We start from the raw sequence: 26,946 nt of genomic DNA, 5'->3' as shown, positions 1-26,946 counted from the left end.
CATCGCATGACACTTTTTTGATTTGCTTTTCTAGCTGTCAAACAAGCTGAATTCACTTTCCACCCTGATTTCCATGAGACTGGAATTCCTGAGAATTCTCTGCAGCCATGAGCATTATCTCAATTTGAATCTCTTCTTCATGACCTCCTCTGCTCCAGCATCTCCCTCCCCCTCCTTATCCTCTCAGGTAGGCATCCATTGGACAGCACTGTATGAACTTCACATGGAAAACACACACGTAAAGAAAGACTTAAGTTGCTCTGTTTTCAGATACGTAGGTTAAAAGTAGTCACTGTTGGATCAGGGAGTACAACTGCCCTTTTGAAAGATGAAGTGTAGAAGGATAAAGACTGAGGGAGTACTACTGCAAAATTTCATCCACACAAGTTAAAACTTAACAGATATATGGCCCTCTAGAAACATGCAAACAGAAAATGAATGTTAAGGTAGGCATACAAGGTCTAAAAGGAACATAGCTCAGAATGCCGATTTTCAGGCACACCTATATCCCATCCATACACAATCACAAATCCAGATTTCCCTATCTGTTTTGGAGAATTGTGGTATGTAGCAATGCACAGCAAATTTTCTGTGAGTTTGTCTTCTGGCTGAATGTCTTGTTCTCTAAGTGGATGTGGATAATACCACAATGTCAGTTAGTGTCTAAAACACTGCAACTTTCAATATCCTGGAGTCATGGGTTTCTGTTGAGTCTTAGTGTTCAGAGCAGGTTTCTCATGCTTTCCTTTTCAAGTAATAGCATGCTTTGTTCTGGATTCATTCTCACTCCAGTGGTATAGATGATGCTATGGCTTCGCCAATGATTTCTCTTTTTTGTGGAGTGTGTTTTCTCTTTCATTTGTCCATCATCCTAGGCATGGAGTTCACAAACACATTCAATAAGGAAACTGTTGTCTGGCATGCCACACTGTATTTTGCTAGTCTTATGCTCTTCTCCTCTATGTTCTAGTTAGATGATATCTTGCTTTTTCTGTAGGACAGACCCCCTAACAAGGAGTGCTAGCCTGCCTGTTTTCTACCTCAGTGGTGTTGCAGAGGTCGAGACTGTGATGAAGCATTTCAGTGCAGTGCCTCATAATTGCCACAGCCCTTGGATGTGGGATAATGGAACTGAGGCCGAGAGTGGTGGGAGGTACAAAACCACCCTGAGTTATGGAACAGTTCAAATTCACTTTTTCTTTTTCAAGTGTAATTGCCAAGTTGGATGTTAAGATGTGATATCATACCTTAAGGATTGTGACAGATTAGTTATAGTAAAAAATATTTTACTGAAGTTTTTCCTTGTCTTAAAAGGAAAGTGTGAAGGTCTTAGAGTCAGGATTTCACAATAGCTTAATGCTAATCCTGGATGCCAAAGAACTGGAAATGGGACTCCTCTGCTTTTTAGAAGTCAGCATAGCTCTTACTAGTTCTAGCAAGTCAGAGCAAGGCAAATACCAATTTAGTTATTCTTTCCTTCAAGGAACATCATCAACTCTTTTTCTCCTTTAGGAGTAATGTATGAAGTGCAACCTACACAAATCAATAGGACTTTTGTGCCCCTTTGATGATATAATACATTAGCTGACCACCCTTACATTAATTTTGATCTGTCTGCAGGAGTGCTGCTCAGCTGCAGTCGGATTTTCAGTAAGAAATGCGGCCTTGTGAATAAATCTTTTGGAATACTTGAAGAGAAGCCAAATTCACTTAACTGGGTGCTTTACTGTTATTCTGCACAAACATAGTACAGCCAATACCTGTCTGAGTGAGGTTGAAATGGGAATGGGCTTAAGTAAGTGCATCCAAAATATGAGATTGCTTAGAGACATGAGTTTCATTAGATGCAATACACTGAAAGACAGCTGCCACAGTGTGGCATACTGCTACTTCATGTGTTTGTTTTCTGGGACTGTTCTTGGGTGACAGAAATATTGAGAGAGAATATTGAAGAATATAAATTAAAAGCAAAATTTGGACTCGTAAACCCCAGTAGCTGCACTGGGGAAGTAGAGTCTAAGACTTACACTCACCCAATCAGGGCACAAAAACATTCCAGGTGACCTGTGGCACAGACCTGTGATTGGAGGAGCTAAGAAGTTCACAACACACATATAGCAGCAACGTTCCATGCCTGGGCTATCAATCATAGCCATAAGTTAGAGCAGTTTAAAGGCTGCTTTAAATTACGCCAGCTGCTAGCAAGCTAAGCCAAAGATTTCCAGGGTGAAAGGAAACGCTGTTCACATGTCTCTCCTGACTTTACTTCTGTGCTAGATACCATGGATGCTGAAGAAGGCACTGTGCAGAGCCTTTGACACCAAAGTCCATCCTAATGTAGGAGCAGCCTCTTGCTGTACAATGCCATGTGGCCGCTCTCCAACAGTAAGAGCAATATAAAGAATTGTAAACATGCAGAAAATTCTGACTTTGTGTCCCATCCAAACTAATGAACACAGGGTAGGAATTTTACATCTTAAAAAATGTCAGATGAGTGGAAAGGATGACATTGCATCCTAGTAAGCAACTCATTTGAAACAAGATGTTTTTTATTTACATTCAGATATTTTTCTCCAAAAAGTCCAACCTTCTTTAAAAGTCTGTGCTTTTCATGGTTTTTCATGCTTTTTATGGTTGGACTCGATGATCCGGTGGGTCTCTTCCAACCTGGTGATTCTATGATTCATACGGTAGAGATTTTTTGTTAGCTACGTGGTGTGTAACTACAATCTCTTATGAAGCTTTGATTTCAGTGATCATTCTTTAACTCTTCTAATATACTTCTACAGAACTCTAGCTCCTGCTCTAGTTTCCAGGACCAGAAAATCACTGGTATGTTTGATCTCTCAGCTGAATATCGTCAGCAGCACTTTCTGACCGGCTTACTTTTCACTGAATTGGCAGCAGCGCTGGATGCAGAGAGTGAGGGGTGGGTATCCCAATTTGCAGATTTTAGAATGGGTTCGAGCCGTCCTATTACTCTTGGGAAGGTCACAGTTTGATTCCAGGGCAGTCCCGTTTCCCTCGTTCTTTTCAGTTAGTCACACTGTAATGCAGCAATAACCCAGTCATTGTTTTGTCTGTTATGTTGGTCCCAGTGAGTAAAGTGCTATTTGTTGTGGAAGTGTTGGCTAAATACATGGATTGAGAATACAACTTAAAATTTCAGTTGCTCTTCTCTGTAGCATGCCTCTGCCTATATCTGAGCTTAAGAGGTTAGCTAAACTGCAGCAAATGTGCGATGCTTTTCTTTAAGCACCTGTCTTCACCATATTGAATTTTTATTGAATGGCTTGGGTGCTCTTTGATTGTAGCGAAGTGGCCTGGAAATGTAAGATAGCTATCTTTTGCAGGGAACTTGAGTCATTGCTCAGAATGGAAGTTATTGTCTAATGAATGTTGGTGTATTACTTTGTTTCTTTCACCTCCACTCTGTTTCTTACATATTTGATTAATAAATAATTCGTGCATGATCCATTAATGGAGCTCACAAAAGGTTTTTGTGTTAACAGGATTAGCAAAGTGCAAAGAAAAGCTGTCAGTGCTATCCTTAGCCTGCTAAGTTCCCATGACCTAGACCCACGTTGCTCAAAAAAAGAGGTGAAGATTAAAATTGCAGCTCTCTACCTCCCTTTGGTTGGTATCATTTTGGATTCACTGTCACAACTCCATGATTTTACAAGTAAGACCTTTTTCCCTTTGTATTTTTCAGCTTCTTAGAGTAACTTGTCTAAACAATCTATCAAACATAAAGGAGATTGTGTTAAGTGCAGAAATTCCTGATGATGTAGTAAGGTTGAATATTTCTTCGCTTAGAACTAAACTGGATTTTTGAAGATGGAAAACTTCAGTATCCTTACTTTGTGAGCAAATAATAGACCAGAGACGTATCTATAAGTTTTCCTCACTCTCTCTTAGTGTAAATATTATGATCCTGTAAATAAAGCCTGCAAGATCTGCAAGGAATATTGAGATAAAGACAGGCTTAACAGACAGCAAGGAAGAAAACAAGGGTGATACTGATATTATGTTACGTCATAATTAAAGAAACCAGACTGTATTCTTTCTGTCTTTTTCTATTGCTCTGTAATGCTGTTAACATAATACTAAAACTGATCTCAGGGAAATGTAATCACGTCACAGTTTAGTCCCAGCCTGGTCAATTTAGGCAGCTAGAACTGAGCAGCTGGGCTCCCATTTCCCTTCCCCCACCACCAGTGAAAGGGAAATGAGAGGAAAACAGCTTATGGATTGGAAACTAAAAAAAATAGCTATAATAGTAATAATAATAATAGTAATAGTAATAATAATAATAGTAGTAGTAGTAATAGTAGTAGTAGTAATAATAATAGTAGTAGTAGTAGTAATAATAATAATAATAATAATAACAAACAACAAATCTATGAAATTTTGCTCCCACCCCTTGATGGCTGCAAGTAGGGGAAAGGGTCAGTCGCAGGAGAGAGAGCTGGACACAGGAACTGGGTTCAGGAATGCACAGACCCTGGACTGGGGGCAAACTGACTGAAGAGGTCCTCACTGGATGTTAGGCATCAAAGAAGAGAGAGAATGCCTCATGATGTCTCAGTTTTATACCAAGTATGATGTATATGGGATGGAATATTCTGTCTGTCAGTTTGGGGTCACCTGTCCTGTCCGCCCCTCTCTGCAGGTGTGACTCCTTTTCATCTTTGATGTCACTCCACCAGCTCAAGGATGGCCTTGGTTACTATCAGAATAAGTACAAGCACAGGCCTTTCTGCATACCAGTGCCCCGTGTTATCACTTGTTAAGAGAAATAGTGTGAAAAACATGCAGTTAACTTCCATAAAATGAAGTTACTTAGACAAAACTTAGCTGAAGTTAGAAAACTGCTCAAACTAGAACAAATCATCACATAGGAAATAGACTTTTATCATCTAACTAAACTTTATGTTGTCAAGCCTTTTAAAACAACATTATCTGAGCTGTTTCCTCACATTTTGCAAACTGTGCATTCATATGATACTGCTGAAAGTAGTTACTTCACATTTTTTTCTGAGATAATAGATCTTTGTTACTTGGAAAGCTACATTTCACTTCTTTAAATAAAATAAGCACTGTAAGGGAAAAAAATAAGATATAATCTTCCAAGAATATATTTTTGTACCTACATTTTGCATTTACATGTCTGGATAAAAAACTCAATGCTATGAAGGCATTATTTAGCTCTTTCAGACTAATAGGGTGAACACCTTTATTATACATTGTCTAATCAGATCTCTCACTGCTCCTTATACCAGAGACAAAAAGGAAACATTATGAGGAAGCCCAGGTGTAAAAATTTTAGTGTCTTTCTTTTTGAGTATCTGTCACAAGAAGATGTTGACCTTGTTCTGAGCACACTGGTACTTGCTGTTCACTCAGCTTCTCTGAGAAACAGGACTTGCAAAACACAAAGTGGACACGCAGAATCAGAGGAGGTTTTTTATAGAACTTAGGTATAAATAACTTTACTTGCTGAAAGTGATGTCAAAAACTAGCAGGGAGTAGAAGCAGCTAGATATCCAAAATTAAACTTGTTCTTTAGCCAGCAGGCGATACTGGCTCGGTCAGCTGTTTGCAGACTTACGTACTTTGTTGAATATCACCAAACCCATGTATGGCTTTTGTGTTGATGCTCTTGCCTGAGATGGATTGGAACAGGATGGTTCCAAGTCTTACAAAGAGCTGACTTGGTTTTGAACTTCAGAGGCAACCTCACATTTGCTACTGCTTTGGCTTTTAATTTAGCTTCTCTGAACACTGGGAGTTTATTGGACACATCTCCTTTCCCTGTGTTGAAAAATTAGGCAGCCCTTGCAGATGACTGCAGTCTGTCTTGTTCATGCTGCACCTCTTTCACTGCTTGGTACATCAACCAGATCAACAGTCTCAGGCAAAGAAGTGCAAATTGTTTTGTTAGGTTACAGCCTGGTGGAAGACTGTGACATGTAAGTGGCAACAACTGGGTTACTCCTGAAGTTCCAATCAAATGTTTCAAATCTAGTTTCAGATGCCCGCAGTGGAAAGGGACGCACAGGAAACCAAGAAGAAGAAGAGTCTGCAAGTGCAATCAATCAAAATGTGGCCCTTGCCATTGCAGGGAATCAGTTCAACCTCAGGAACTCTGGAATATCTCTGGTGTCCCTGGTATGTCCAGTGCTCTGCCAGTCTTCTTTCTTGTATCTGTTTTCCTCATTCTTTGTTTTCTGCTTTTATTATTTCTTGTCACTAAAAACTACAGTAATGAGAAACTGCATTCTTGTTTTCTCCAGCCGCAAAGAATGCTTCATGTTCCTCCTGTCAACTTCTCTTCTCTTCTAGTCATTTAACTACTTCTTCAGCATAAATAGTTCCACTTTTTCTCCCACATGCCTATTTCTATTTCCACAATCCACCTAGTCTTATTTCCAGATCAACAAATGCCACCCTGACTCCCTGACTGCCTCCCAGTCCCAATCTCAACTGAATTCTTGGATCTAGGACTCAAGATTCTTGTTTTTCCTATATTTCTTTCTTCATAGTTATCTTTATCTTCCACACTGTTTGGCTGACACAACTGCATAGAAAGAGATGATCAGACATTTACAGAAACTTTTTTTACATCATTCTAAGGAATTTAAAATACAAGTTTCTAGCAAAAAATGATCTTGTTCTTATTTCTGTCTTTCATACGCATGCAACTGATTCTGTCACTAATTACACACATAGACATTCAAAAACACAATCAGTGTAACCTGGAAGAGGTTAAACTTACTGAGTTCCAGTCTTGAGATTTGATTTAACTGAAATTTAAATAAGATTACTTCACCTCAATAGCCTCCATTTTCTTTTTCTTCTTTCAACTGATATTCACTTTATCTGCTCCCAGCCTTACAGGCAGAATGCCACCTTAGGTCCTGATACTACCCGCAATCTTTTGATCTGTTTCCTATGGATCATGAAAAATGCTGATCAGAATCTCATACAGAAATGGATTGCAGACCTTCCATCCATGCAGCTGAACAGGATTTTAGATCTTCTCTTCATTTGTGTGTCATGCTTTGAGTACAAGGTAAGTGAAACAGTTTTATACAGCCTGATATTGTTTTCCTGTTTTGATTTAATGATTTTTTCCCTTACCTTCCAGCTATCTAGGGAAAATTTGTTATTGACAGTTGTTAAATTAGCTCTTGTCTAATCTATGCTACAAATGGACAAATTAATTCAGATAAAACAACTGACACTAGCCTTCAAGCAAAATGTAGCCAAAACCTTTGAGGAAGTCCTATAAAGTTGGCTTAAATTGGTTTATTATTTTTCCTTTCCAGTGAATTTAAGGGCTATTTTTGGTGGGCAATATATTGACAGCTCCTTTAAGTACTAGACAGGACACTAAGGATGATCCTTTCATTAAGAGCTGGGACTGAACATTACAACTCCTCTCTCTGACAGGGACTGTCTGAAATGCATCAAATAACCTTTTCTCTAACTTAAATTTCTTTTTCTGTAGCATTGAGCTACGTATTTTTGTTAAATAGCAGTATGTATACTACCTCTTTGCTCATCTGCAACATTTTATTAGCCTTTTTATGCTGCTTGATCATATTCATTGCTTTTTGCTCCCTCGGCAGGTCTCTTGCTGTTTCTGGGTCTGGAGTTCTACTTGGGACTTATGTCCAAAGACGGAGGCATTAGTTTTGATTGTTTTGGCTTTACTTTCAGGGCAAACAAAGCTCAGATAAAGTTAGCACCCAGGCACTCCAGAAGTCACGAGATGTTAAAGCCCGGCTGGAAGAGGCTTTACTGAGAGGTGAAGGAGCCAGAGGAGAAATGATGAAGCGCTGCAGAATACCAGCTGGTACTACATACCCTTCTCCACCTGGGTCTTTTGAGAGGATCTCAGGAGGTTGTAGACATAAATTAGTTGGGGTTTAGGCATACTGCTCATTTTTATCCTCATATTTTTCACCCACGCTCCTTTCTATTACAAAGCTTTCTTAGTCTGACTGTTGATAAAAATATCATCAACTTTCAGCTGTCCAGGGTTTAGCTAGGACTGACCTTAGGTGAAGAATATGAGGCCAACTAAGAAGTTTTAAGGCATTCAGAGAAAATGTGTTAGTGTCTAATCAAAAGCCAAGAAAATATGTCAAAACTATCAGTAAAAACAAATTTTTCATAGCAAAAAAAAGGTTATTTCATTTAATAAATGGGAAAAATCGTGTTTTGGTCTTTGAAGACGTTAAACAATCTAATGTTCTAAATATCCTTGATGAAAAAAATATTATAGTATCCTTTTTTTTTTACTAAAGCCCTGAGGCTATAAAGCTGAATGGTTTTAGTTCTGACAGACTGCTACAGACACATATCTCCTTCTTTCAGTGAGCCATCAGACTTCAGGTGTGCTCTTTGCTTTAATCTCACTGATGTATGTTGCACTTCTAGGGAATGATAGGTCAGCAGGACTAAATGAAAACCTGCGCTGGAGAAAGGAACAGACTCATTGGCGGCAGGCAAATGAGAGACAAGATAAGTAAGTAATTTAATCAATATATATTGTTTCTATTAGAGCCAATCTGTTTGGGGTTTATGTGTTTTGTTCTTTGTCCTAGGATGCTTTATTACAAAATCAGCAGTTTCAATCCTTTCCCTCTTCTGTCATAGAGACAGAAATAGAAAATGTTTCTGTAGTAGAAGTATCCAGCTGTTGCTATGATGCAACAAAGAGATCACAAATACTTGAATGAGACATTAAAATAATTATCTAAACATTTTTTCCTTCTTATTAGCAGTGTGGTAAACACTAGTTATCAATACAAGTTGTAACAAATACACCAGAGAGGCTTTTTACAACATTTATTTTGGTGTTGCTATGGCTTCTCCTTGTGTACAGTACTGTGGTATAAGTTTGGCCACGTTAAGTCAGTTGAGCTGAGTTTGACATGCTGTGTTAAAATTGAGTAGAGTTATTAGCAGTAGTGAATATTTTTTTTGTTGAAGGTTTTAAGTTAATGATGATTCAGTTAATTTAACTTTATTAGCACTATATGGTAGTAGACAAGCCAGTGTCTAGTTTATGGAAAACTGTATTTTCTGGAATTGTGCTACTAAGAGCATTTTCGTATTGTATGTGCTAAGTTTCTATAGGCACGAAACTTGCTGCTTAGTACTTGCTTGCCTATCTAAATGGGCTAGTATATGTCAGATAAGAGACAGTGGTTCTCACCAGTTCAGCTGCTGTGAGGCCCCATGATATCCTTCAGTGTGTGTGGGTTTGAAGTGAGAACACTGGCTTGTTATTTGGCTACTACAATTGCACAACTATTTTGTTGTAGCCTAGCACTCATCTACGATTATTGCACACATTTTTGAACACAAGACTGTTACTGTGGAATTTACTGAAACTTTAAAAAAAGAATCCTTCAACCTTCTGTGCTAGATTCAAAGAGTTGCATATCCTGTGTGGATATTCTAATTTTGTCTTGAAAGCATCTTGCTTTCTCTTAGCCGGTTTTGTTGAAACCAGAGTTAAAAAGTCCTCAAGCAGCAGTTCCACAATGTCCCTTTACAGTAGTTCAGTTAAACCACTTAAAAAAACCTTCTGGATACAGAAGAAAAGCTCTGTATGCTCTACAGACCTTTCTCTTTTACTCAGTATTTGTCACTGTGGTATATATATATTTATGGTTGGACTCGATGATCCGGTGGGTCTCTTCCAACCTGGTTATTCTATGATTCTATGATTCTATACGAGACCTCTGCTCTCATCCTTTTTCAATTCCTTTAGTGTGTATATCCTGTAAGTAAGGTGTTTGCAGATAGTAAGTGGCACAGCAGGTTTGCACAGGTCACCACTTGCCCTGCTTCTCCTTGCGTCCAGCATGCTTGTAGTTGAAGTTATAAGCTACATGTGGTGTCAGAGAGGATCCAGTCAGCGTCGTTAATGTGCAAGGCTGAGTTGTTGCTAGAAGTCATTTAAATGGCTGTGCTGTTTGCTTAGTTTGTTCAGTTCTTACTCATATTTAGCAATCCTTTCATTGATTATAGTGCCAAACTTTTGGCAGGCTCTTCTGCTCTTCATTGCTTTGAGTCATTGTGATTAATAACCATACAACTGCTCTGACTTCCTTCCTAGCCCTCCCCAGGATTATCTGATTGTACCCAAAAGATATCTGTTTTATCTTTTTAAGACTCTACTGGGCAGAAAAGCCACAGATTTCAAGTCATTCAGAAGTGTGATTCTAAGGATGTTGCTCCAGCCACAGAAACGAACCTCGGGAACAGCTTATTCCAAACACAGGAATGAACTAAGTCAGAGCAGTTCTAATCTCAAACTCTAGAGAGCAGCTTTTGGCCGTGCAACAGTTCCTCTCTGATTCATTTAGGAAAAAGAACAAAGCCTCTTCGCGTTTCTGAAAGGATCTCTGAAAACATACTCCTGTTTGGAGCTGCACCTATGCTTAGAGCATTCAGCTGCAGAGGATTTGTGTTCCAGGCCCCTTCCTTAAGTCTGAGCTAAGGAGGTACCATGAATTGCCTTACCAGCATCTTCTGTCTTTTGTAAATGTTTCAGTCCTCTCTTAAATGGCCTGAGGCACTGCTGTATTGTCTGGCAGCTGTTGGACCTGCTGTCTTATGTTGTCAACAGTTTGAAGAATCAGCATCTTAAATTGCCTGCATTAAACACTACTGCTATTCAACTGCATTAAACCAATTTCTCCTTTGCCTAGGCATGCTATTTCTACTTGTTTTCTGGAAGTCTTAGATCAGTTGCCTTTTATTCCATTTTGAGGTTTTGTGTCCAGCTGCAGGCAGTGCACTCAGAAGTTACTGCATAGTTACTGAACAATTCATCACAATATTGAGGAAAGAGTATTCATTACACAGATTGCTATTAAAGAAGCAGACGCATCTATTTGAACTATCTAGAGGTCTTCTTTTCAAGTGCCATCTCTGGGACTTCTTTTCTATGATATCAGCCCTCCTGATTTGATTCCATAGTTCTTAAAAAACACCTCTGAACAGTTTTCGTTGTGCATTTTTACAAGATCATTCTGAATGGTATCACTCATATTTTGACTTTGTTTAAATAGCAGGCCAACTAACTAGGGGGTACCTTCTGCATGCTTTAATTAGACCTCCTTTTTGCAGGACAAAGGCTGAGCTCGATCAAGAAGCTCTGATCAGCGGAAACCTGGCCACTGAAGCTAACCTGATCATTCTCGATATGCAAGAGAACATCATTCAGGTGGGAAACAGCACAGCTGGCTTGGTACCAATCCTTGTTCCCTCAGAAGCCAGTGGAAGCAAGATTCATTTCTTCTTTTCTTTCTTAGGCAGTGCAAAATGTTTTAGTTAAAGATCTTCTGGAACTATGATAGTGGACTACTTAGCTTTAGTCTCCTAGTTTAGAAAAGGTACTCCAAATTCATGGAACTACCACTGCTGGAACAATATGCGTATTCACAGATAGCAAGGAGAAAACTTTGTTCTTGAAAACATGTTAGTAAAAAATCATTTAGCTACTAGTCTCTTGTAGTGCTGGGTATGATTTTTGCATGATGCCACTCATAGCAGCTAGCCTCACCAATATCTGGGTTGTGAGTATTCCTGTTTAGCCTGTGTGACCAAGAAACCAGAGCAGAAAGAGGTAAGGGGAGGGATGGCTCCTGCCCACCACAGGATCACTTCCTGATATATGATGGATGGAACAGAAGGTGGGCAGAGCTTCAAGAGTCACTGAAAATGCTGTCTGAGCTTAAAAATTGAATGGTGGGTCTGCACGTACTGAGAGGCATTTGGAACATTTTCTTCTCTGTCTTCCTGTTCACTACAAAAGTGTTTTGAAAGTCCTTTGAAGCAGATGTTAACAAATGGAAACACTGCAATCTCTATACTCACACATGTCTCATGGACAGGAAAGCAGAACTTCAATTCCTATGTGCCAGTTCATTGCTGAACTACCTCATGCAGTTACTATTGATTTTCTTCTTCATGTGCAGGCAAGCTTTGCAGCAGAATGCAGAGACAATCTTTTGGGAGGAGTTTTGAAGGTCCTGGTAAATTCTCTTGGCTGTGATCAGAGCACCACTTACTTGACTCATTGCTTTGCTACACTCAGAGCACTCATTGCTAAGGTATGCTCTTGACATATTTCTGTTTTCACACTTCGTATCAAGTTATTAGAAAAGCATTTCTAGAGAGAGCTGTATACATTCACTTTTCCATTTTGCATATGTAAATACAAATGCCTTTCTATAGCAGTGTTAAGGGACTTCTACAGCTGTTGTAAGGTTATTTCATTGATCATACAAGATGGAATAACTAAATCTGAATAATCATGTGGTTGTAGCAGTCTGTTCTAAAATATAGAGATAGACTAATTATAAGGTAAAAAATTCCATTATATTTCAAATACATTCTGATTTTAATTAGGAATCTTAATACCAGGGATTGCACATATTCCATAAAGTCAAATTTAAATTATTAAAATATCAAGACTAGTTTCCAACCAGTTGGGCAGCAGAGAAATCAAAGCTAACTCATCAGGAATCAGGGTGATCATTCCAGGTTTCTACTTCAAAGATAGGTTCCAAAATTCTAAGTGGATTCTAAGATGTTGACAGATTTCATCTTCTGCCTGAAAACTAAGACAATACTGTGTTCAGTTCTGGGCCCCTCACCACAAGAAGGATGTTGAGGCTCTGGAACGAGTCCAGAGAAGAGCAACGAAGCTGGAGAGGGGTCTGGAGAACAGATCTTACGAGGAGCGGCTGAGAGAGCTGGGGTTGTTTAGCCTGGAGAAGAGGAGGCTGAGGGGAAACCTCATTGCTCTCTACAACTACCTGAAAGGAGGTTGTAGAGAGGAGGGTGCTGGCCTCTTCTCCCAAGTGACAGGGGACAGGACAAGAGGGAATGGCCTCAAGCTCTGCCAGGGGAGGTTTAGGCTGGACATTAGGAAAAAATTCTTCACAGAAAGGGTCATTGGGCACTGGCAGAGGCTGCCCAGGGAGGTGGTTGATTCACCTTCCCTGGAGGTGTTTAAGGCATGGGTGGACGAGGTGCTAAGGGACATGGTTTAGTGTTTGATAGGAATGGTTGGACTCGATGATCCGGTGAGTCTCTTCCAACCTGCTTATTCTATGATTCTATGATTCTATGAAGTCCTAATCTCTCACTTCCATATCGCCAATTAAAAAAATATTTCAAAATGTACATAAGAACAGAATTTTGACATGACATTTTTATAGTATGGGTCATAATGGATTAGGTGCTTCATGAGGACTATCTATATCTGTTTAAAATTCATTCTCCTGGAAAGAAAACTACCTCCACAAATGAAAAATCCGTGTTTTGGGTTTTTTTTCCCTAAACTATTCTAAAATGCAAATAACAAACAGGATACTCTTGTCCAATTAATGCCTGTCTGCTGTTAAATACAGATTGGCTGACAAAGCCTAATTACAGGGTAGGTATCTGAGTAGTTATGAAACTCATAGCTATGTTTTCATTGTACTTTATCTTTGAAAGCTAACTTCCAATTACAATAATGAATTTTGTTAAGCAATTGTTATTCTCATTGAAATAGATCTTCTAGTTAAGATGACTCAGTTCTGTATTTTATGAAGCAATCATTCCAATTATTTCTATTACACTGTAGGTATGTAGATGTTATTTTACAAATGAAAATGACAGAACCCTGTGCCAGCAGGCTTGTAATGTAAATAAGACATAAAACAGCGAGATAATGGAGTAAAGAAAGATTGAGAATTGAGAAATGGGCCTGCAAAAAATAATACCCTATGTTCAGCTCACACACCTTTATCAGTCCTATGTGTGTGCATATGCTACTGGTGCATCTGTGCTGTCTGTGGTGAGAGTTTCTTGGAACAGACATCTTGCCCCTGGGTTTATTGTCTGCTAGGGACAATGTGGAGATGCTGTAAAGGAGGGTCTGGTGTGGAAGTTTCGTGGCACACTGTAGGAAGAAAAACACACTAAAAGGCTGGGGAAGGGTAAAATGCAAAGTCTAATAATTGCTCCTTATGCTTCAAGAAGTATTTGCATATTTTGTCAACCGTAATATACTTGCATCTGAGAATTTTGCAATATTTGATGTTTTCAAAAGCTCCTGGAGCCATGAGACGCTGAGAAATATTTTTATTCTCTCTCTTTCTTGTGCAATTTTTCAAAACATAAAGAATAGTTTCAATCCCTTCTTCTCTGTGGCAAGTTCGAAAATGGAACCTGTAGCGTCACAGGAATCAGAAGTGCAAATAAAAGAAGGGTCAAATTTGGTCTTTTAGTCTTTAGTCTTTGTCTGAATTCTGTGATTTTTGTGCACTAAGCTAATGGTATTTTAATGGCTAGAAATGAAAGTAATGAATGTTTTCTTCTCCGTGTCCCATAGTTTGGAGATTTCTTATTTGAAGAGGAGGTTGAACAATGTGCTGACCTGTGTCAAAGAGTTCTTCATCACTGCAGCAGCAGCATAGATATTACAAGGACTCAAGCCTGTGCCACTCTTTATCTCCTCATGAGATACAGCTTCAGCTCTACCAGTGTAAGATTTTGAGAACAGCATTATGATTCGTGCCACCTTTTTTTGTGATCAATAGAAACTGAAACTAAAGTTATGATAGCTAATGGAATACATCAAGAGATAAACTATCAAGTTATGCTGGTTTGCACATTTGAGTCAGAAGAAGAGCTAGAAATCTGGGAGGAAAATAGTTTCAGTTATTGTTCATTGTTTTATTTAGGAAAATGTGACTTTTTCTGTAACATCTGTAAATGCATTTTCAAAAGGAACAGCATTAGGCCTCTGATAATAATTTTGTCTTTTGGGTTTTTTTTTCACTCCTGTGTTAGAACTGCTTAGATTTAGACTACTATTCTAATGCGATTACAACAACTGTATGTTTTAATAATGGGAATTCTTTGCTGGCCCCTTGGTCTCAAGACTAGGCTCTGATTCTTACCACACATACTTAGGCTGTGCATGTAGGTTCACAGCGTCCTAGCACAAAAGGACATGTATGGGCATTTTGGATAGCATCTGGTCTTGCACAGCATTTTCCTCCATAACTGTCATTTTAAAATCCTTGAATATGTAAAAAGCAGTGTCTTTGCGGGAGTAAAATGTGCCTCTGAGACACCATGATCAGCAAGGCACAGTTCATAACCAGGTGAAACCCTGATAGGCCTTTTGCTTCCCAGACTTGTTTGCAGAATGTTTTCCCAGTCCTGCTTCCTCTTCTGCTCCTCTCTGGGTGGCCTGATCTACACACACACTGTCCTGTGCAGAGTGGGGAAGGAGGTGCTTCTGACTTCCTCTTGTCTCAAGCAAGCATATGTATTCCAAGAAACATTCTTGCCCCGAAGTACAGACATGTCAGAATTATGGAACTTTGGCTTAACCAGGTGAAACAGGATGGGCTTTGAAGCACCAGAGGCCACTCATGTGAGCAGTGAGTTCAATGCACTCAGTGTAGACCGGAGAAAGTGAGTTTGGTCTGTACAATAGTCAGAGATATTGAAACCGATATGCATGCTACAGTGCAGCCAGCATTCTTTTATGTTTGTTGTTTGTTTGTTTTTTCTGAAAGAGTTTTGCAAGAGTGAAGATGCAGATGACCATGTCACTAGCCTCTCTGGTTGGAAAATCACCCGAGTTTAATGAGGAATTCCTTCGGCGGTCCTTACGAACCATCCTAGCCTATGCAGAGGAAGATGTGGATATGCAGGCAACTCCATTTCCTGTTCAGGTCAAATCTAAGTATTACGTCTGTAGATTTTACCAAGAGCTTTCACACAGGAATGTGTTTGGAGCAAGTCCTAGGCCTTGGTTTTCCAAAGCAGTGAAAATAAGGATGCAGGGGTTTTTCTATGAGTTAATTTCTGATACAACAGTAAGTAAGGAGGAAGTGGAAGACATAATTCCATAGAATAAACTCTTAAGAAGTTCTACTGAAATCATGTTACAGGAGAATTATCTCTCAGCTGTGTGTACAACTTTCTTCTTGACCCAGCAGAAACCGTACCCTGTAAGAGTTTACCAAGATGGAATTTGATTAATTATGTTTTCAGACAAGTAGTGTCATGGAGACTTCGTTCCCTTTTTCAGCTTCTAAGGCAGGAGCAGCAGTAAGGAAAAACATTTCAGGCAATTGTCAGATGTTTTGCTTAAATTCTTATGGTAGCTCAGCTTGTGCTGAAGACTTAGAAAAACATCTATTTTGTCATCAGATCAACTAAAGCTGAACTCCATTAGCACATAGATTTGGTGGGGTTTGTTTCATTCAGAAATAAACAAATCAAACTATTACAGCTCATTTTGATTAAATGAAATGTGTATGCAATATTTGCTATGGCAGCAGTGTTCATTGCATTGTATAGAGTTGGAAAAAATTATTTTGTAGCAATTCGACATCCTTATATTTCCTTGGGTAAGAGGGGCTGGAAGAGAGTAACATCATCTGGTACAGATGCTACTGTTTTCCTTGACGATGAAAGATAAACAGCTGAGAAATGCATGTTGATCTTTGTATTACTGCAGGTGGAGGAGCTGCTGTGTAATCTGAACAGCATCCTGTCAGATACAGTGAAAATGAGGGAATTTCAGGAAGATCCGGAGATGCTCATGGATCTCATGTACAGGTGAATCAATTTAAAATTGCTACTGAGGAAATTCTGCCGTGAGGTGAGTGCAAGAGTTGTGCATTCTAGTGACAAGCTGTGGACAAACCCTCTATATGTTCTGTCTATGTGTTTGCACACATTGCCGCATTAACACAGCTGATCTGTCACAGGGGACCTAGGCTGCAGGAGTAAGCATGTTGCAGTGAATTCAGTGAGATGTGGGCATAGTCTTGCACAAGAATGGAAGTCAGGGACTGATGAAGTTTTACTCTCCTCATAGTCCCTGTGTTTCCTGCCTACCCCTGCCTAACCATTTCTTTTGCTTGGTGTGTAGTGAATAGTACAGATTAAAGACAGAGACACCTCCTTCCATTCAACCCAAATGGAGTATTATAAAGGTTCTATCTGTTGTTTGAGAAGTGATTGTTCACATCTCCTTTCTGTCCTGCGTTGTTAGAATTGCCAAAGGATACCAGACTTCACCTGACTTGAGGTTGACATGGCTGCAGAATATGGCAGAGAAGCACACCAAGAGAAAGTGCTACACAGAAGCAGCTATGTGTCTGGTCCATGCTGCAGCATTAGTGGCAGAGTACCTCAGCATGCTTGAAGACCGAAACTATCTCCCAGTGGGAAGTGTCAGCTTCCAGGTAGGAAAAGTCTGCTGAGCTCTGACAGCATTAGTCTAGGATGGCCTGTTCTGGTCTGTGTATGACTTTGTGTGTTAAGCAGAGGGGAGGTGCATGTATAGGGAGGAAATGTTCCAATGGCAGTGTCCATCGCCACTGTTGGTAGTTGTTCTGATGATTTGTGCTTACTGATGTGTACTTCATGTGTACACAATGTGTACTTCAGTATCTGACTATCTCTAGATTCTATTTTCAGCAGCTGGATACTGTAATATCTTATTTGCTAGGTAGAACCCCTCTATTACCACATGCCTTTTCCTAGGGCTGTTACTTGTCAGCTGTGACATATGCATCTTTCAAACTTCTTTCTCATAATCTGGGTAATTGGAGCTACTCAGTTCTTTTAGGCGTGTTCTCTCCAATCCTTTGACTTTCTTCCAGTTTCAAACAACACCCTATTCATTGATGAATGACACAATCACCGTAGACTAAATGCAGTCACATCAAAGCCAAGTAAAAATGTCGTGTAAGTTTTTTTAGGCCTGGGAAGCATCTCTCGCTTTGTGTCTCCAGAGACTCCACTGGTTCTTCTGGTGGTGTTGAGCCCTTTACTCAGGAATACATTTTCCAGAGAGTTTTCTTGGGTTTTGGTTTTGACCCTTCTTTTCTGTATCACATAGGTGGAAGCATAACTATTTGTTAGATATTTTGAAATGCAGATATTTATACATAGTTTATCACATTATGCAGTTTTGGTTGTCCTTACCTGAACTGACTTCATGTGCAAATTCAGTAATTCTCATGCATGTTTTCTGCACATTATTAAAAATAGGAATGGATGAACCCTTATAATATTCCCATGTGTTGATGATTCCTCGTTTATCGTTATTCTCTAAGGCCAGCGAGGGTTGTTGTTCATTTACAGAGTATTCTCTGTAATGATGGTGAATCACACCAACTAATCACAGTACATGTTTTCCAGAATCAACTCAGATGTTGTATATTATTGCCTTTATGACATTGTAATCTCTTTAGAAGTATCAGGTCTGGTGTTGATTCAGATTAATTAAAATACCTTTAATTTTTTTTTTAGTAGAATTTTGTATCACTGTTATTCCCACCACTTCATCCTGGATGTAGACTGATAAACCTACCATTATCAGCTCCTGTCATTTACTTTTAGAAAAAATGTGGCTCCCAAAGTCTATTTCTCCATCTGGAACTTTGCAGCTTCAAAAACATATGCAACTCAGTATTCACACCTGAATACCCGTTGCTTAGCTCTTTGAAACTGCTGAGGAGTGCACCTGTCACAAGTGGTGTCCCCCAGGGCTCAGTTCTGGGTCCAGTGCTGTTCAATATCTTTATCAATGACCAGAAAGAAGGCATTATATGCACCCTTAGCAAGTTTGCAGATGACACTAAGCTGGGAGGAAGTGTTGATCTGCTGGAGGGTAGGGAGGCTCTGCAAAGGGATCTGAAAAGGCTGGACCACTGGGCTGAGACCAATGGGATGAGGTTTAACAAGGCCAAATGCCGGGTCCTGCACTTGGGGCACAACAACCCCATGCAGTGCTACAGACTAGGAGAAGTCTGGCTGGAAAGCTGCCTGGAGGAGAAAGACTTGGGGATGTTGATTGACAGGCGACTGAACATGAGTTGTAGAGAGGAGGGAGCTGGCCTCTTCTTGGAAGTGACAGGTGACAGGACAAGGGGGAATGGCCTCAAGCTCTGCCAGGGAATGTTCAGAATGGATATCAGGAAAAAATTTTTCACAGAAAGGGTCATCAGGTACTGGCAGAGGCTGCCCAAGGAGGTGGTTGAGTCACCATCCCTGGAGGTATTTATAAGACAGGTAGACAAGGTGCTCAGGGACATGGTTTAGTGGCAGATAGGAATGGTTGGACTCGATGATCCAAAAGGTCTTTTCCAACCTGGTGATTCTATGATTCTATGACTGTGGTCCAGGTCATTTTGAAATGGCTAATGCTGGTAGTTGGTATATCCATCATCCGCTGATATAACCATACCACCTGGGGTTTTCTTCCCTTCAGAATAGTAAGCACAGACATGATTGTATAATTTGGCATTTTTCATTGAGTTTGATATGTTAAGTGTTAGTATTTGCAATTCCATCTTAGTAATGAATTGATGAACTAGTGATAGTCTTGAATGCTTTTAATATAGCTATATGTTCTCTTTTTACTGGCTAAACTTCTGTCCATGGATTTATACTTCTGCCATTTTGCATCCCTGAACAGTTTTGTATACATTCTAATTTCTAAGTTCTATTCATTACTACCATTTTCTTCTTTTGTCCCTACTAGTTACATGCTATCATCGTTTAGATGTAGGTCAAATCTGCATTCCATTCCCAATGTGATCCTTCTCCCAGCCTGCCTTGAATGCTTGTAATTTCACACACTTGATCCTAATGCAGTTTCTCCTTGCATTGCTCCCAGATTATGCAGATTGCCATGAAAGGGTATGTTTCCAGTTATTTTAGAGAACTGAAGTCTATTCTACAAGGCACTAAGCAAGAAAAATTTAGACATTTAAAAGCTGCAAATTAGTCTGTTTCATCAAGCAGCCTGTGTAAATACATGTTTGCCAAATGAACAGTTGCTTCATAGCAGAGAGATAATGAAATGACCAGAAAGCAAATTACTGAACTCTTTATCTGACAGCATAATTTTGAATTTCAGTTTGCTCAATAACTATAATTAACTATAATAACACTTTGCATTTTTACGAAGCCTTTCAAGAGAAGAGCTTCCATTCTTTACAAACAGGCTTGTGTTTGTAGCATATGTGAAGACCTTGTTCAGATGACCTTGTTAAAAGAGAGAAACACTACACAGACTGTTTCGGCTTTACCTGGAGTTCCATGTCTCACTCGCTGACTCTTTCTGTGTCCATTTCTTCATTTAACCCAGATATGAAATTGGTGATCTACATTTAGTAGTGGAATTGAGAGTGATAACTGTTTATACAAAAGATTATTCTGCCTGAGCAGAAGTGTTACCACCTTCATGCAGATGAGCAATATGAAGCAGCAAAGGGTTAAATTGGTTGACCTAGGTCTTCTGCAGTGACTCCATTAGCGTTCAGAAAACTGATTGTTAGTAGAGGAACACGTTTCCTTAAATGGTATCACACAAAACTGTATATGCTTCCCTCACTGCAATTAAAATTATCCCTTGAAATCCCTTTTGAGCTTAATTTGTGTTTACACCAAATCCACTTTCCAAGTGGACTTAGAAAGAGTATAAATTGCATATGAACTGACTTTAAAGACACTTTATATTGCTATAGAAAAGGACTTGGTGTGTATGTCTACCTGCTGAGGCATAGAGCTAATTAGCTTGGGCTCAGCAGTAGCCTAATGTGACTGTGCTGTTTTGGGAATCTAGGCTGCAGGCTACCCTAGCTATACCTAACATGGTGACAAGGGCTGGGTATCACAGAAAGGCCTCTTGAGTTTACAGAAGTGTTTCTTTTCCTTAGAAAAACTAGGCTGATGAAGATCAAAATAATTGCTAGTAATACACATATAACTTATGTTTTGCCTTTATTATATAAGGGACATACAGAATTCTTCAACATGAAAGGCAGATCAAGGCAAAAGATGTGTGAGGCATGTCCACTTTGCAAAAGATCATGCAAGCACTGGAAGTACATCATGAAAGCTCTCTCCTACGCTGTGTGGACTGTAAAGCGTGGAAATAAGTGCCTGACATTCCTACTACAGGTTTAAAGGCGAAGAAGAGAAATTGGTGTCTGTGACTTTCTTGGTTACTTTCATAAATAAATGACTACCAAAAAAAAAAAAAGCCATGAAAGCCACATGCCATTCTGGACTGGAGACAGTCCTTAATGGCTCTTGTCACAGAAAGGGAAAATCAGAAATGGAGCCTCAGCATGGGTTGTATGATTTGCCATAGGTATGTGCCAGGGAGGCTAACTCTGGTTGAAGTCACCATCTTCATTGAGACTGGTAGGTGAGAAGTGGCACAAGTGTGGTAAAATGTGCTGCCATTTACCCTCTGGCTTAAATTCAAATATATTCGTAACTTCTGCAAATGCTGTCCTGAGCTTTGTGCTCTCCCCTCCAGTGGAGCTCACCTATTGTGCAGACGAGGCACTGTGGTGGCAGCATGGTTGAGGTCAATTTCACCCATGGAGAAATAAATACATCCACAAAACCCAAGGGAGAAAGTCTTCTGTTGCTAGTGATGTGTGGTGCCAATTCTTTATCTGAAATCTGATCAATACTAACAACCCTTAGTGTCTCTGGCATTTTATAAAGATGTCTTTAAGGACTTGGCTAGCTAACCAGCTGGCATCTATCCTGCACTCAGACAGATTGTCATTGCCAGTTTCTGCTGAAGTGAGACACTGTGACACTAATTTAACTCCTTTTAATTACTAGCAAATCGAAGCTTAGCGTTTCTGCTGCTGTTGAAAGTTACATATGCTAGCTCTGTACTGTATGTACACATACTTTAATGTGCATTTACATGTATTTCTATGTATTATAAAATTTTTGATGTTGACTCTACCTCCTGTTGTTTATTCAAAGGGATCCTGAAAGACTGTAGAGGTGTTATTTCTTGGTATAGAATCTCTAAGAGTGACTGACGCTGTGTACTTTACCTAGTTTTATTTAAAAAAAACAATTAGATGAGTAAATTTAACAAGAAACCAAGTAAATTTTGCAGGATTTAGTTGTAATATGGCAGGGGCTGAAACAAGAAGCAACATTCAGTTATTGCTGTTTTAAGAGCGATATAGTCTATGTCTGACTTCTCTGCTTGCAAAAGTCAAATCAACAACGTGAAAGTTCAGCTTCTTCAAGCAGGTGGCAGGAGGTCTGGGATGCTGCTTAGAATTTCCCACCTCCAGGAGCCAGCAGTGGGAGGTACACATTCGTTGTGACCCCTGCAACATGGGAGATTGAGCTCATTGCAGCTCCAGGCAAATCCAGACACCAGAGAAGGGTCGGTTTGTGACCCACAGGAGTCTGCCTTTTAAACCTAAAGCAGGAAGGTAAGTTTAGGATTCTTGTAGTGAAACTCCTGATCTGCCATCTGCAGAGATTTATGATGTTACATTCACTTCTAAATGGAATTTAACTGTGTATAACCTGGCTGCACTTTTGTAATCTCATTCTTTTTCCTATGTTGAAACTGATTTTGCCTCAATCTTTATGATAGACTATTGATCTAGCTTTCTGTTGGCTCTGCTCTGATGTATTTTAGAACATTTCACCCAATGTGCTGGAGGAATCTGCTGTTTCAGATGATGTTTTGTCTCCAGATGAAGATGGTGTGTGTTCTGGGAGGTATTTCTCAGAAAGTGGCCTGGTAGGGCTGCTGGAACAAGCAGCAGAGCTCTTCAGCACGGTGAGTGATGGCCACAGGCACTGGAAGATGGAGTGGGGCTATCTGGTCCAGATCCATAGCTTCTTCTTCTCCTGCATAGGAGGAAACAAAGTCTTACTGTTACATCAGGCTCCACAGACCTGCCCAACAAAAAACAACAGTCAGAGACACACCTTATGGCTGATACAGCCCAGCCTCTGCTGTGTTGGCTAAGCTAGGTAGCGTAGCTCAGCTTTATATACAGCTCTGCTGTGCAGACTACAGGCAGCATTGGCAGAAAGTCATTATCCCAGGCATGAACCAATCCTTTTGTTTTTTATTCATGGGATGGTATATTTAAGGAAACTATCCTGCTTAGGCTATAGATTTTAGAAAGCATGTGAGAGTTACTCCTGTGTTTTTACATAGTATGTAACCACCAGCATCATAGTACTTATCATGTAAAGAGTCATGATATTAATACTCAAGTTGCATATCCTGTTGCTGTAGTGCTAAAGAGGATGTATCATTTAGCATCTCTGAAGGTATCGTTCATGTTCCTTTTGTCTAGATACAGCTCTAGTTGCCCTATACCATACATGCTAAACAAATCCATTTTCTTCTGCTTGCCTGCATTTATAACTCTTCTAGCCCCTAAGCAGAAAGCACATTGTACACAGGAGCTTGGTCTTGAGAGCCCAACAGATCAGAGATCCAAATTAGGTCCACTTTGTTGTACGGAGCTCAAAATTGCCCATTACTACTACAAGCTTTTAGAAAGCTAAAACAAGGAACATCATAGCAGATCAAAAGATGAGTCACATAAATCCCCTTTACAGCCAGGCCATCCATGGAGGTCTAATTTCTTTTCAGAATGCATAAGGACTTGTTGCTTTTCTTATATTATTTTTCTTTTTGATTTTTTTTTTCCCTAAGGGGGGATTGTACGAAACTGTGAATGAGGTGTACAAAATTGTCATCCCCATACTGGAAGCTCATCGAGACTTCAGGAAGCTTACCTTGACACACAGCAAGCTACAGAAGGCCTTTGACAGCATTATTAATAAGGTATTCATGAGGGAGGGCACTGCTAGAAAAACGCATTGTTGGGTTGCACTGTTTGTCTAAGACTGGTGCTAATAAAACCATTCCTGTGAAATAGATCCATTTTATTTTCCTAACAAATGCTTCCATCTGCTTTGGCCTATCTACACAAAATAATCTACAGTGAAAAGAGGCTCTATCCTTTTAGTAGGAAAAAGAAGAGTTTAATATAAAACTGGTTTGGAGTTACAGAAAAATAGCTGAGTAGGTCGAAGTTAGAGTAAGAACATGCATGGTTCCACCTGGACACATCTACATAAGAAAAATAATTTTATTGTCAATTGACTAGTGTTTTCCATTATAACAGAAGAAATACAAAAACCTGGCTAAATTATCAGCACTTATACTGTTCCTTTCCTTCTATTTCTTCGAAAGAATCTTATTACTGAGCCTAGTTTCAAATTCTTACCAATTTTCCATGCAAAATTTTAATTTTCTTAACATGTATCCAGTGGAATTAAAAAATACTGTTATTTTGTCTTGCAAAAGTCGCTTAAGGATTAGCTAAATTTTAAGTTAGATTTCAGTCAAATGTCCTCTTAATTTGCATGCTTTCCTTCATGACTATTTGTTTCTAATCCATCAGCACTGATGATACATAAAACTGGGTCTGAAACATAGAAAATGTAGGATTAGTGGGTTTTCTTATATATCAGTTGGGGGGAAAAGGCATCCAAATACTACAACACTGACATAAAAAAATAAGTAATTGTAAATTTCCTCTTTCTTTTTATTAATAAGGGTCAAAAGCGAATGTTCGGAACTTACTTCCGTGTTGGTTTCTATGGATCCAAATTTGGAGACTTGGATGAACAGGAATTTGTTTATAAGGAGCCTGCGATTACCAAACTTCCTGAGATTTCTCATAGATTAGAGGTAAGGAAAAACACGTTGTGTCAATATGATCTCCAGTGTTATCTTATACTTTCTAATAAACCCACACAGTTCTAATAGTATTATTGCTATATGAAAATCAGTAACAAGTCTATTTATACCATAGATTATTTCCTTTGTGTATATCCATTCCACTGTACCCCTTTTTACAGCATAATGTTGAAAGTTATCTGTTCTCTTGAGGCCGTGTCTCTTATGGGCAGGTTTGTAATGTATTGAATGATTTGATTTAAGCATGCCAGCAGATATTTGGGTTTATATCTTCTCAGCTTTGTCATGGGAACTGCAATGTTCCCTTCTGATTGCTTTACCTGAAGTTTGATTTTTTTGTGCAATTCACACCGATCGTTTTCAGAAATTGTCTTACCCTGACCAGCTGTGGTGCAGAAAGCAGTATACTGTGACCGTCCAGAGCCCCAAAATTGTCATGGTTACTCCTTTCACCTAGAGGCAGGCAAATCATCAACATTGTATTGAGGACTAAAAGCACTCCAAGATAATTCTGTTTCCTTTCCAGGGGTTTTATGGACAGTGTTTTGGGGAGGATGCTGTGGAAGTGATTAAGGACTCTGCTCCTGTAGACAAAAGAAAGCTGGATCCTAATAAGGTAGGGAAGGTACTACTGAGAGTGTTGAGTGCATTGTCACAGAAGAGGAAGGAAGAGAGGAATATCCCCTTGAAACCTTTATTCTCAAACATTGACACTCAGAAAAAAAACAAAACCAAAACCAAACCCACGTGGTTGTATATCTGTGCCCAAGGATATCCTTCAAGCCTCCATGAAAGTCTTAGTTTGGTAGCTTGTCACAGAGTGTGGGAAATAAAAGATCTCAGATCTCTGCTCTGGCTCTGATTTCGTCAGAAGTTGTGCCCTTGTCAGAGGCAAGTTTTATCAGCTCTGAAGAAGAGAAAACCTTGAAGGATTTGAAGCTCTCTGTTTTTTCAGTCCCTGTTTAGCTAACGTGAACTATGAGATGTTTCACATATGCCGTTCTTCTTGCACTTATTAGATTGTAAATTACTGTAATGGTTCTCCCCTCTGTTCTCAGGCATACATACAAATTACTTTTGTGGAGCCATATTTTGATGAGTATGAGATGAAGGACAGAGTAACCTATTTTGAGAAGAACTTCAGCCTCTGTCGGTTCATGTACACTACGCCTTTCACCATGGATGGGCGCCCCAGAGGAGAGCTTAGTGAGCAATACAAGAGGAACACCATCCTAACCACAATGCATGCTTTTCCGTACATCAAAACTAGGATCAATGTCATCCAAAAAGAAGAGGTAATTGGGTTTTGAGAACAGATCTAATTTCTCAGGGGCAGAAGGAGTCTCTGGGTGGGAAGATTTTAAAATCCATGCCTGGCAGAAAAAAAAAAAAAAAAAAGGCGGCTGACTTTCTCAGACATTACTCTCTTAAGCAGGAATTACATAGAATGGGTGGACAAATGCAAGATGGATATTTACTACACAGAGGAGAGGCTAGCAAGTGTGTATTCATATTTGGACCTCTTAGCTGTAATGCGGTGTAGGAGGATGTGTGGAGCACTACTTATGGCTGTACTAGTAGCTGATGAAGTACAGTCAAGGCACTAGGTAGGGCTCAGAGGTTTAGAGACAGAGACAGGGAAGCTTTGTAAAGGTAGAAAGTGCAAAACCATTTCAGACATGATGTCAGTAACACAGAATAATGATAAATTTATGCAAGCAGGCAGTCCCCACATACTACCCTTGCAAATGATAAGATTTCAAAAAGCTGCAGCGTCAACCGAGATGACATTTAGGGTGAATGGTGTCTGTGGGTTTCACAACTACTGCTTTTGATATGAGAGAATGATAGTGGTATTTCTACATTTAGAGGAAGTCAACAGAATGCATGATTCAGGTAATGAAGCATCTTTTCTTCCATTTCCATTAGTTTATTTTAACCCCAATTGAAGTTGCTATTGAAGATATGCGGAAAAAAACACAGGAACTAACTGCAGCCACCAACCAAGAACCACCAGATGCCAAAATGCTCCAGATGGTTTTGCAGGGCTCAGTTGGAACCACTGTAAATCAGGTAAGGAATGCAAATAAGTCAGATTAAGAGTTTTTGCACACTTTTCTCATTGTGCTTTCTTTTCCAATTTGTCCCTTGCACTGGAAAAAGTACATCTAGTCAGATGCATTTAGCCACAATGTGTGTTTAGACTTCATCCGTTGATATTTACTCATCATGCATTAGGTATGCTTTTGGTGAAAGTGCTCATGGAAATGTTGTCTTGGTTTTAGGCACAGAAACTCAAAGAAGCCTTGTGACTGCATCCA

General features: G+C 39.5%; 1 protein-coding gene across 2 annotated transcripts in view; it reads left to right on the top strand.

The window, feature by feature from the left end:
- Window positions 1-26,946, top strand: part of DOCK8 (dedicator of cytokinesis 8) — a 95,279-nt gene that overhangs the window by 63,066 nt on the left and 5,267 nt on the right. For both annotated transcript variants that reach the window (XM_069881108.1, XM_069881109.1), the window contains 19 exons: window positions 35-187; window positions 2,790-2,929; window positions 3,513-3,682; window positions 6,029-6,171; window positions 6,893-7,075; window positions 7,726-7,861; window positions 8,449-8,536; window positions 11,155-11,251; window positions 12,006-12,140; window positions 14,414-14,566; window positions 15,612-15,770; window positions 16,562-16,662; window positions 17,102-17,294; window positions 22,535-22,678; window positions 23,573-23,704; window positions 24,482-24,616; window positions 25,152-25,241; window positions 25,684-25,920; window positions 26,555-26,698. In XM_069881108.1, coding sequence (XP_069737209.1) covers window positions 35-187; window positions 2,790-2,929; window positions 3,513-3,682; window positions 6,029-6,171; window positions 6,893-7,075; window positions 7,726-7,861; window positions 8,449-8,536; window positions 11,155-11,251; window positions 12,006-12,140; window positions 14,414-14,566; window positions 15,612-15,770; window positions 16,562-16,662; window positions 17,102-17,294; window positions 22,535-22,678; window positions 23,573-23,704; window positions 24,482-24,616; window positions 25,152-25,241; window positions 25,684-25,920; window positions 26,555-26,698 — 2,733 coding nt within the window. The remainder of the gene's footprint in view (window positions 1-34; window positions 188-2,789; window positions 2,930-3,512; window positions 3,683-6,028; window positions 6,172-6,892; window positions 7,076-7,725; window positions 7,862-8,448; window positions 8,537-11,154; window positions 11,252-12,005; window positions 12,141-14,413; window positions 14,567-15,611; window positions 15,771-16,561; window positions 16,663-17,101; window positions 17,295-22,534; window positions 22,679-23,572; window positions 23,705-24,481; window positions 24,617-25,151; window positions 25,242-25,683; window positions 25,921-26,554; window positions 26,699-26,946) is intronic.

Source organism: Phaenicophaeus curvirostris, chromosome Z, assembly GCF_032191515.1.
Source record: "Phaenicophaeus curvirostris isolate KB17595 chromosome Z, BPBGC_Pcur_1.0, whole genome shotgun sequence".
Lineage (NCBI taxonomy): Eukaryota > Metazoa > Chordata > Aves > Cuculiformes > Cuculidae > Phaenicophaeus > Phaenicophaeus curvirostris.
This window is presented reverse-complemented; position numbering and strand designations above follow the sequence as displayed.